We start from the raw sequence: 11,418 nt of genomic DNA, 5'->3' as shown, positions 1-11,418 counted from the left end.
TCCACCCTGCATGCCATGGCCCTTTTGCAAGTTCATCAGGCAAAAGCGTTGATGGAAATGCCCCAGGGAGGTCTTGACCAGCAGCTGCTTGGGGAGCTGCGTGCCGCCACGGACCTCGCCCTCTGGGCGACTAAGGTGACGGCACGTTCTGTTGGTCAGGCAATGGCCACGCTTGTGGTCCAGCAACGCCACCTGTGGCTGACCCTTGCTGATATGAGGGATACCGACAAGTATCGGTTCCTGGACTCCCCCATATCACAGGTCGGCCTTTTCGGCGACGCGGTAGAGAGCTTCGCCCAGCAGTTCTCTGCCGCCCAGAAGCAGGCTGAGGCTATTAAACATGTCATGCCCCGGCGGTCCGCTGCTGCCTCCACCCTGCCGCCGGCCGCACAGCCTCAGCCCGCTTGTCGCCGAGGGCGCCCGCCTGCGTCGTCCTCCGCCCCTGCTAAGACGGCAAAGCAGCAGCCAACACCAGCCAAACAGCAGGGTGCCGGTCGCGGACACGGCGTCCAGCCCGCTCAGGCCAAGCCAGGTGGCAAGAGGTCGAGGAAGACGCGACCCTGAGACGGGCGACCTGGATGGTAAGGTTCCTGCTCTTCGGGAGAGGAGGGCCGGGGGGAATTTGTGAATTTGTCTGTCCCGCCGCTGGCTCTCCGGAGTCCAGCGGTACCCACTTCATCACAAAAAGAGCAGTTTCCCAATCCTCCAGGTCACAAGAGGCCCCGCCTTGCCACTCACAGCCCACTCTCACTTCGCCAGCAGGTCCCAGTGTGATGGTCGAGGCCGCCCCCCAGCCGTCTCCCATTCACACTGTCACCTCGCAGAGTCTGACCCCACTTTGGGCCTCTGCGCCGTCCGAGTCGGGTTCCAGCACTCTGCTTCGCTGCCCCACCCCTGGTGCGTCGGTCCCGCTGGCTCGGTGTCTGGAAGCCTGGATAGCGCCCCTCCAGCCCGTCCCGCTGGCTCATTCGCACTATCGGACAGCACTGCGGCCGTTGCGTACATCAACCATCAGGGTGGTCTACACTCCCGCCGTATGTCGCAACTCGCCCAGCATCTGAGGTCGCTTCGTGGCATTCACGTCCCAGGCGTGCTCAACCGTGCAGCCGACGAGCTCTCACGGCAGCCTCTGCTTCCGGGCGAATGGAGACTCCATCCCCAGGTGGTCCAGCTGATCTGGCAGCGCTTCGGCGAGGCACAGATAGATCTGTTCGCCTCCCCGGAGACTGCCCACTGCCAGTTGTTCTATTCCCTGACCGGCGGCATGCTTGGCACGGATGCCCTGGCAATCAGCTGGCCCCGGGGCCTACGCAAATATGCGTTTCCCCCAGTGAGCCTTCTCGCACAGCTCCTGTGCAAAGTCAGGGAGGACGAGGAGCAGGTCTTGTTAGTGGCTCCATACTGGCCTACTCGGACCTGGTTCTCGGACCTCACGCTCCTCGCGATAGCACCTCCCTGGCCCATTCCTCTGAGGAAGGACCTCCTGACTCAGAGACGGGGCACCCTCTGGCACCCGCGTCCCGACCTGTGGAAACTCCATGTGTGGTCCCTGGACGGGACGCGGAGGTTCTGAGTGATCTCCCGCAAGCAGTCGCAGACACTATCACTTCCGCTAGAGCTTCTTCTACGAGGAACCTCTATGCGCGTTTGGAAGCACGATCTGATCATCAGGTTTTTGAGGGGGGCGAGGAGACTGTATCCTCCCCGGCCCCTCTGTACCCTCTTGGGTACTGACCCTGGTTCTTACATCTCTCCAGGGTCGTCCCTTCGAGCCTTTGCAATCAGTCGAGTTAAAAGCACTGTCCCTAAAGACCATCCTCCTGGTTGCACTGGCCTCGCTCAAGAGGGTAGGGGACCTGCAAGCATTTTCGGTTGACGAATCGTGCCTGGAATTCGGGCCCGGTGACTCTCACGTTATCCTGAGACCCCGGCCTGGATATGTGCCCAAGGTTTCTATCACTCCCTTTCGAGATCAGGTAGTGAACCTGCAAGCGCTGCCTTCGGAGGAGGCAGACCCAGCCCTAGCTTTGCTCTGTCCCGTCCGCGCTCTGCGCCTGTACGTGGACAGAACGCGAAGCTTCAGGACCTCAGATCAGCTCTTTGTCTGTTACGGAGGCCAGCAGAAGGGAAAGGCTGTCTCCAAGCAGAGGATGGCCCACTGGATAGTGGACGCCATCGCCCTGGCGTATGAGTCCCAGGGCGTGCCTTGCCCGCTCAGGTTGAGAGCCCACTCCACCAGAGGAGTGGCCTCTTCCTGGGCGCTGGCGCACGGCGCCTCACTGACAGATATCTGTAGAGCTGCGGGCTGGGCAACACCTAACACTTCGCTAGATTCTATAGCCTTCGTGTAGAACCGGTATCTTCCCGTGTACTCGCTTCCACCAGCCGGTAGACGCGAAGAGCCCGTTCTAGTGTCGGCTTGCAATGCCACTCCCGCCCCCTGGGCCGGATCCGTGCATCCTTTTTACTCCAGTCGAGTTCCCCGCTTGGCGAACCCTGTCGAGTTCCTCCGCCTCCCCCTTTGGCTCGGACATTGCGGAGTGTCTGATGCCAGGCCAAACCTCCGTCACCGAAGTTGACGTTTGGCTGGGTTCCACATGTCGTAACCCCTCCAAGTGAGTGGTCCCGTGTGTGTATTTGTCCACGGTCAACTCCCTACGGCGAGCCCGTGTCTTTCCCTAGCAGAGCCAGCTCTGCTGTCACCTGTCAGATGAGTCTCCCCCTACCCAGGTGGAGCCATCCCAGGGACTCCATATGCGAACTGCCCGCGGCCAGTCTATATGTGTACTCTCCACGTAAATTCCTCCCCTACGGGTGGGTAGTGGTCTCCGCAGTGTCCCCTACGGGTTCGCTTCCCCAGTGTAGTCTAGTTTACTTAGTGGGTATGTTGGAACAGCAGTAGACTCTCTCGGCGTAAGCTCGCCCCCTTCCCCTTCCCACTGGTGCGCCGGGTGGCTAGAGCTTGCGCTGGGCACTGGAAGGGGTTCATACTGTGGCGCTTTATTTGGGATCCCAATTCGTCGGTCACTACTGATGTACGGCAAACGTGACCAACTGTAAGGGAACGTCTCGGTTACGTATGTAACCCTCGTTCCCTGAAGGAGGGAACGGAGACGTACGTCCCGTCGCCACAGTTGCTGTACCCTCGCTGTAGTGCGGACTAGATTGTCTCCTCAGCGAAAAACAGAGTGCGATGGCATCTGCTCCCCTATTTATACCACCTGGCGGGCGGTGCGCATTATGCAAATATCGCACGCCAACTCCATTGGCCTGTTGTAGTTCACTCGAAGCTGATAGGGCTCTCTAGCGATATCCCAATTCGTCGGTCACTACTGACGTACGTCTCCGTTCCCTCCTTCAGGGAACGAGGGTTACATACGTAACCGAGACGTTTTCTCCACACATACCACTTAGAATTAAGGCCAAAAAGTTCTATCTTGGTCTCATCAGACCAGAGAATCTTATTTCTCACCATCTTTAGCAAACTCCATGCGTGTCTTGCACTGAGGAGAGGCTTCCGTCGGGCCACTCTGCCATAAAGCCCTGACTGGTGGAGGGCTGCAGTGATGGTTGACTTTCTACAACTTTCTCCCATCTGCCGACTGCATCTCTGGAGCTCACCCACAGTGATCTTTGGGTTCTTCTTTACCTCTCTCACCAAGGCTCTTCTCCCCCGATAGCTCAGTTTGGCCGGACGGCCAGCTCTAAGAAGGGTTCTGGTCGTCCCAAACGTCTTCCATTTAAGGATTATGGAGGCCACTGTGCTCTTAGGAACCTTAAGTGCAGCAGAAATTTTTTTGTAACCTTGGCCAGATCTGTGCCTTGCCACAATTCTGTCTCTGAGCTCTTCAGGCAGTTCCTTTGACCTCATGATTCTCATTTGCTCTGACATGCACTGTGAGCTGTAAGGTCTTATATAGACAGGCGTGTGGCTTTCCTAATCAAGTCCAATCAGTATAATCAAACACAGCTGGACTCAAATGAAGGTGTAGAACCATCTCAAGGATGATCAGAAGAAATGGACAGCACCTGAGTTAAATATATGAGTGTCACAGCAAAGGGTCTGAATACTTAGGACCATGTGATATTTCAGTTTTTCTTTTTTAATAAATCTGCAAAAATGTTTTTCTGTCAATATGGGGTGCTGTGTGTACATTAATGTACATTAATATAACAAAGAGTGAAAAATTTAAGGGGGTCTGAATACTTTCCGTACCCACTATATATATATATATATATATATATATATATATAAATGGAATTATTTTCTGATCTAAAATGAACTCATTATGGTGTGACCTAACGTGGTCATGTCTCCTTCACTTCCTTGTTGTCAAAAATGTCAAGCACATGGCAAATTAATTTTAATTTTATTGGATGAAGCAGGGGATGTCATATATTACTAAAAATCTTTTTCATTTTTGGTTGAACATTATTATTGTATATGAAATGCAATTGTCTTAGCATCATTTATAAATGACAATGTCCCATAGAGGGTTAGAGCTAAAATATTGATTAAATATTATGTGCGTGCTGCTATGTTACATGTGCAGGAATATAAGAATGCTGACTGCACAAAGAGCTTTGGTACGACCCCTGCTCTGCCACACTTAATACACACCCTGACTGAAGCAGACCACAGCCAGCAGGTTTAAATGTCTTTATCAAGCTTTTCCTATTGTATTAACTATCTCCCACTGCGGGACACCTCAGTATAGCCCAGGAATTCTTAATCTCTGACCTCCTATACACACACACACACACACACCCCTACCTGTCTTTTGAGATAGAAAACAATGAAAACATGATGAAAGGGGTCAAAGGTCAGGCAGCACCTGCCACTGAAAGCAGGAAGCTTTCTTATACCACTTTACTTTGTAAAAGTAATTTAAAGCTTCAAATGTTACTATTTCCTTATGATTAATTGCTCGTTAGATTAAAGTATCTGCAAAAACAATACAAGCAAAAGTATTTTGCAAAACCAAGTATGACAGTTCTGAGAATGGTTACATTCATTTCATGGTTCTTTTGTAACATAGATTTACAAACAATTTCTCAGTTTGTACAAAAAAAGAAATTTATTGTTCAGAATACATTCAATCCACAATGGAAGTTCAACCTGAATCCACTATTTTAAAGGGAATTGGTGAAAAAAATTTAAATTGTGAAATCTAGAGTAGCAGAGATAGTGAATAAAATTAACAACTCACTGGATCTCAAGAAACAGGAAAAACAGACACAGAGCATCCCATAGTATGACAGTTTTCAAACAAGTTTCATATCAATTTCTTATTAAAAAAAAATCACTAATTTGAACAGCCCACATCTCCCCCCTCCAATTTTATTTATTGATTGATTGATTGATTGGGGGTATAGTGATTTCTCATGCCTTGCCTTGAATTTGGTGTCCATTCACAAACGATCACTGTTAGAACAGATTAGATTTACTTATTTTGCTTTGGAAGATCACAAATAGTCACTGATGAGTTGTTTTCCCAATCCTCAAATGAAAACCCAGGGTAGAGGGGTTGAGAAAATTTGGTCTGGATTCTGTGTAGGAGGGTCATTTTATCAGAGACATTGTAAAAGGACACGGTTCCTGCAACTTGATCGAGAAACACTCCAATTTTAGAGACCAAGCAAATGTTAGTCTCTTGGCTATTGTGCCTTACACAAAGATTAGCTGCTGGAAAGTTACATTTCCAGGATCTGTTGTTGGAGCCAAATATAATAGTTCCTTCACTTTTACTAATCTGGTCATATGAAAATGCAATAGAACAACCTGGTCCTCCAAACTTAACTTCAAAATAACAGCGCCCAGATAGACTCTTATTACACAACACCTGGTATGTACGTGCAGTTTGATAGTATAGATGTCTGTATGGGTCTCTGTTTCGCTGAACATCACGCCTTGACACAGATTTGTTCTGTACAGAGAGCTGATCACAGGCTGATGAGCTATTCAAATTCAGTTCAGAGGAATCTATTGATTAAAAAAAAGAAAAAAATAATTAAACATATGTACTTCAGCATAATTATTTCCTTACTCCTGACATTTACACACAGCTACAGAGCAACTCACACATAAGGAACTCTTCTCTGGTCTTGGGTTGAGATGGCAAATCTAAACAAAAAACACGTAGAATATTTGAATGTATGGAGTGTTTTTGTTTTAAAATAAAATGGTAAAAAAATGTTGACTTACACTCTCGGATCTTCTCATTCACCATTATATGGACAGTGGGAACTATTAAGATACACAAATTTTTTTCCATCATTATGACAATCTGCCTGCATATGCTCTTTGTTTTGGAAGATATAACCAATGATTTACAATTCTGGCTTCAAAACTGCCTAATTTTGACAACAGACAATGGAGAGAAAAAAAAAGAAAAGAAAAAAAAGAAACTGACTGGGATTAAATTCATTTTCTTTGAAACAAACAGGTTAAAGATAGTTTAATTAAAAACAAAAAACGCTATCTCACCTTTCTCTGATATCCGAACAATGTCTTGTTTACAGAGATCATCCAGTTGACTTTTCATCTCACAGATAACCGTTTCTATTTCCTCAAATGTCAAATGTTGTCTGATGGAGATGTTGCTCAAATTTGAACATTGGTAGCGGGAAAGAGAGGAAAAATTCTGCAGATGGAAAAAGCAGCAATAAATCACAAAATTTCAAGCCAGGACTTTTGATGCAGTCCAGAGTCTGTTTGATGCCACAGTTAAGTTAGTAGATACAGTATCAGTCAGTTGTTACCTGAATGAAATAGATGTCATCCTCCACCTGTGAAAGCTGCCCGAGTTCATCATGTTTCTTCTTTAGGTCACTGATCTCCTGCTCCAGTGTTAGTATGAGTTCCTCAACTCTGCTTACTTCTGCCTTCTCCTGAGCTCTGATCATTTCTGTTATCTTAGCTCGTCTTTTCTTCATGGAGCTGATCAGCTCAGTAAATATCTTCTCACTGTGCTCCACTGCTGCCTGTGCAGAGAGCTGTTAGATGACAGAGGAAAAAGTTAGTGCACACACATTAGGAGCAGAGTAGTGAACACACACACACACACACACACACACACACACACACACACACACACACACACACACACACACACACACACACACACACACACACACACACACACACACACACCAAACCGTGATATACACCCAGAGCAGTGGGCAGCCTTTATGCTGTGGCGCCCAGACTGGGGGTTAGGTGCCTTGCTCAAGGGCACCTCAGTCATTTCCTGCCGGTGCTGTAATCGAACCAGCAACCTTTGGGGTTACCAGTCGGACTCGCTAACCATTAGGCCATGACTGCCCTTTTATTTTTTATCAAAAGACTATATGATAAATAATATGATAAATAATTTTTCCCCAGTGACACTGCAGGAACAATTCCCTTCAAATTTACTAGCATACTGTAATAGTACACTTTAGATTAGCACATTATTTTACTATAACTATACTATAATATTATTCTAATAATTATCATCATATAGCAGTCAATCCTCCAAATAAGCTGCAAATCTAATGCTGTACATTGTGATTTTAAAAAAAATTAAGTAAAATTAATAATGTTCTATAATACACTTACCTTATGAGAGTTCATGGCCTGTCTTAATTCCTGTACCTTTGTTTCTCGCTGATGCATTTCCCTTTGTAGGGTATCCAAATTGTTCTTCAACTGTCCCTGTGTCTAAATTTATAAAAGTTGGGCATTAAGCTTCTTCTGTAACTGCATTTTATGTTTGTCATGAAAATTGTTCCCAAACAGTGAAAAGTGCAGTAAATATTGATTGATGGTGCACAAAAGATGCATTCCTCCAAAATATTTTGGGCATTACATTGATCTTATATTTCTAACCACTTGGGAAAAAAATACACATCAGAATGAAGTGTCTATTTAAAACATTTATATAAAATAAATATAAAATATGATATGCAAACAAATCAGTAGCCCTACCTGTATTTTTTTTCTTTCTTCTGCAGATGAAGTCATTTTATGGTTCTGGTGGTTGATCAAAGCACACTGTATACATATCAGCTGCTGATCTTTGCAACAATACAGCTCCAGTAGTTTATCATGTTGAGAGCAGATCTGATCCAGTAGATGTGGTGAGGCATTGACCAGTTTGTGTCGCTTTAATGCAGGAGATGTATAATGGGTTTGGATGTGAGATTCACAGTAAGAAGCCAAACACACCAGACAAGACTTGATGGCTTTTAGTTTGGTCTCTGTGCAGATATCACACTCCACATCCCCAGACACAGCAAAATTGAAAACAGGAGAGGTTGTTTCTGCTTCTGGTGCTTCTCTCTTCATTCTCTCTACAACTTCAGCCAACAGAGTGCTTCTGCTCAGAGCTGGTCTTTGGGTGAACGTCTGCCTGCACTGGGGGCAGCTGTAAACTCCCTTCTGATCATCCCGATCCCAGCACTCATTAATACAGTTCATACAGAAACTATGCCCACAAGTTGTAGTTACTGGGTTGTTCAGAAGATGAAGACAGATCGGACAGTTAAAGGGATTTTGATCGTCAGAAGATTCTGCCATTTTGCTGCTATGAAAACAGTAGAAAAACTGTAAGTGATGTTACTGGAAAAGATTAATTCACGTAACCTAAAACTCAAATTTGAGTCAAATGTCACTTAACAACTTACAATAATAAAAAATATTTCAATGTAAAAATGTGTGGTTTACTCAATATTGCTACTATAATAGAAGTGGCTGTCGCTTCCTAAAGGTGCACTCAGTAACTTTAATATGGCAATGAATTTAGGCTCGCAATCATGACTTCAGATGTGGGAATTATCAAATTTCCGATAGCACGTGAAGGCAGCATTAAAGTGCCTCTCTCGTACACTGGATCTTCTGTACTCACAACACTCGTTTGGGAGAAGGACGGGATCGGGAATTTGGGATAACAGCATTTCCTTATTGAAACTTGGTATACGTCATCATCAGTGGCGCAAAAATGGGGTATGCAGTATATGCAGTGCATGGGGCGCCACGTGGTGGGGGGCGCCATTGTGCCACAACTTCTTTGAAAATCTTTTTGAATAAAACGTTTAAAATAAACTTAAAACTTATGTATGTTGAAAAATAATGTTTGTTTAGCATTTTAAGTTTTTAAAAATATATATACTTTATTATATTAAGTGATATCAACTGCTCACCATTTCGACAAGAGCCGTTGCTCTGTTACGGACAGTCACATGTCCAAAATGGACAGAGGAGGGAAGCGGTTTGGGACACAGAACAGAAAACGTAAAAAAGAAATTGAAAAACAGTGTCTTAAAATGAGGACATCGATGTCCATGTGGATAACAAGAAATTGGTAAGCGTAACCTATATCACTGTAAGTCTTTGATATCATACACCGGTCGGTCTGCGTGTAGCGCCGCTTCAAGTCTTTTATGAATGGTCCACTGAATCACTTTTGTTACATTCAAAACGCAGATTCAGAAATGAAACACTGCTGTGTGTTGCGTGGAGACGAACAGTTCTGCTTTGTCTTTATAGTTTCATTGGCAAATTTGAACAAAACAGTCTAAAATAACACAATATAAACTTATTTTAAACACGTATAAAATAAGTATTGCATTTTGCACTCATTTTATTTGGGACAAAAACAGCACTCGTGTAATATTGAAATCCGTTACTTTTGTGATACTGCTTAACTCATATGATAAATATGAGACAAAAACTCAATAAGGGGCATTTTTGCTCCAATATCTTGAGTTTTATAGACATTCTAACTGCATTCTGTAAGCTCTATCCATCGCATAGTGAGTTGTTGCCCTGCATTATATTCCTTATATTCCATCAGATGACCTACATAGGTTTGGGGCGGGGCAAGACAGGGGATATAGAGTGGCAAGAATATTGAAAAATATGAGAAAATGTGAATCCTTTGGATTTTCTGGATTAACTGATCATATCAATTGATCAATGTCATATTCATTAAAGTCACAAGTAGACAAAACACAATGCAGTTAACATAACATACAAAAATAAAATTGTCTTTATTTAAAATCCCATTAATTTTTTGAAAAAAGTAGGCCTAAGTGAAAAGTTTAGATTGGGCAGTTTAACTGCTCAAGACAAACAAGGACTCATGAACAACAACCACAACACTAAAAAAAAAAACATGTGGGTCATCCTGGTAAAAAAAAAAAAAAAAAAAAAAAGTCACAAGTTCTGTTCAATAAAGCATTAAAGAAAATTATTGTTTGTGTTGTAGTGTGTCACATTGTGTTTCGTCTATACATGTGGTGTGACTTTGATGAAGATCAGATAACAATTTTATGACAAATTAATGCAAATGAATATGTTTTCTTGCCACTGTACTACAGAATATATATATATTGTGTGTGTGTGTGTGTGTGTGTGTGTGTGTGTGTATGCTAGTGCCTGGTAATATTATATAATATGTAATATAATTAGGCTAATATATACGATTATATACCTTTGGTTTTGTTGTTGTTGTTGTTGTTGTTTTTTTGGGGGGGGGGGGGGGGGCACCATGATCTTGCATAACCTTCAGCAAATGTGCAGTTGCGCCCCTGGTCATCATCCATACACAACACTGCCGAAAAATCCCAGCGTTGCGGGAAATGCTGAGGTTAATTTGATGCAAATTGATTTTACTTCGTTTTAAATGAGTAGCCTAGCTAATATTTTAATGAGAAAAGAAGGCATAGCAGATTGATGTAGGCTACGTAAATTGCGATTATAATTATTAGAATTTAGTGTCAACCGTGAACGGATGCATAGTTATTAACAAATAACTTGATACAAATTAATAGGCCTACCATAAATTCATAATTTATCCTATTTTGTTTTTAGAAATCTTAGCAACGTAGTAAGTCGTATTCAGCCCGATCATCATGATCCAGAGTGCTTTGTCAATAACGTACCCATAATTAAGTTACTGACATAAAGATAGATAAATATGCTGCAGATATATACAGAAATATTGATTGATTTTGCTAATGAGAGGATTTTTAACACAAAAATTAATTTTTGATAGGATTTAAAAACAAGAGTGTATAATAAATAAACAGCGATGGACACTCACCATCTCTTGCTCGCAGTTGCAAAGAAAGATAAGTTTCACTTTTGTTTTCTGAAAAGAGGGAGGAGTTTTATAAAGACACAAAACCCTGAGAAAACTGTAAAGTATATTTATAAAGTGTAATATATTAAATTAAAGTATTATTTTATTTGTAACATTTGTAACATTTATAAAATTTTATATTCATATTATTAAATAAATCATATTAATTTTTAAAAAATACATTTGGGTAAAAGAAAGATAAGTTTCACCTTTGTTTTCTGAAAAGAGGGAGGAGTTTGATAAAGACTGAAACACAAAACTAACCCTGAGAAAATTAAATGATATGTTAGTA

The 11,418-nt window shown here is 43.4% G+C and overlaps 1 protein-coding gene across 6 annotated transcripts; it reads right to left on the bottom strand.

Annotated features, from left to right (window-relative positions):
- Positions 1-5,051: 5,051 nt before the first annotated feature.
- On the bottom strand, positions 5,052-11,137 carry LOC127525157 (E3 ubiquitin/ISG15 ligase TRIM25-like). Of its 6 annotated transcripts, none has more exons than XM_051917505.1 (8): positions 10,476-11,006; positions 7,970-8,567; positions 7,601-7,702; positions 6,763-6,996; positions 6,488-6,644; positions 6,206-6,247; positions 6,083-6,124; positions 5,052-5,983 (listed from the first exon to the last, which is right to left on the bottom strand). In XM_051917505.1, exons 1-8 carry the CDS (start codon positions 10,532-10,534, stop codon positions 5,445-5,447), a joined length of 1,773 nt encoding a protein of 590 aa, XP_051773465.1. In that variant the 5' UTR covers positions 10,535-11,006; the 3' UTR covers positions 5,052-5,444. The 6 variants fall into 6 exon arrangements, 5 of the variants coding, with proteins under 5 accessions (XP_051773465.1, XP_051773463.1, XP_051773464.1 ...); XR_007933265.1 differs by having other exon boundaries at positions 5,888-5,983; positions 6,206-6,354; positions 10,476-11,021; XM_051917503.1 differs by lacking the exon at positions 10,476-11,006 and adding an exon at positions 11,088-11,137 and having other exon boundaries at positions 6,083-6,247.
- Between the last annotated feature and the right edge of the window lie 281 nt (positions 11,138-11,418).

Source organism: Ctenopharyngodon idella, chromosome 13 (genome assembly GCF_019924925.1).
Source record: "Ctenopharyngodon idella isolate HZGC_01 chromosome 13, HZGC01, whole genome shotgun sequence".
NCBI lineage: Eukaryota > Metazoa > Chordata > Actinopteri > Cypriniformes > Xenocyprididae > Ctenopharyngodon > Ctenopharyngodon idella.
The sequence above is the reverse complement of the archived record's forward strand: the minus strand, read 5'-3'. Positions and strand labels throughout refer to the sequence as shown.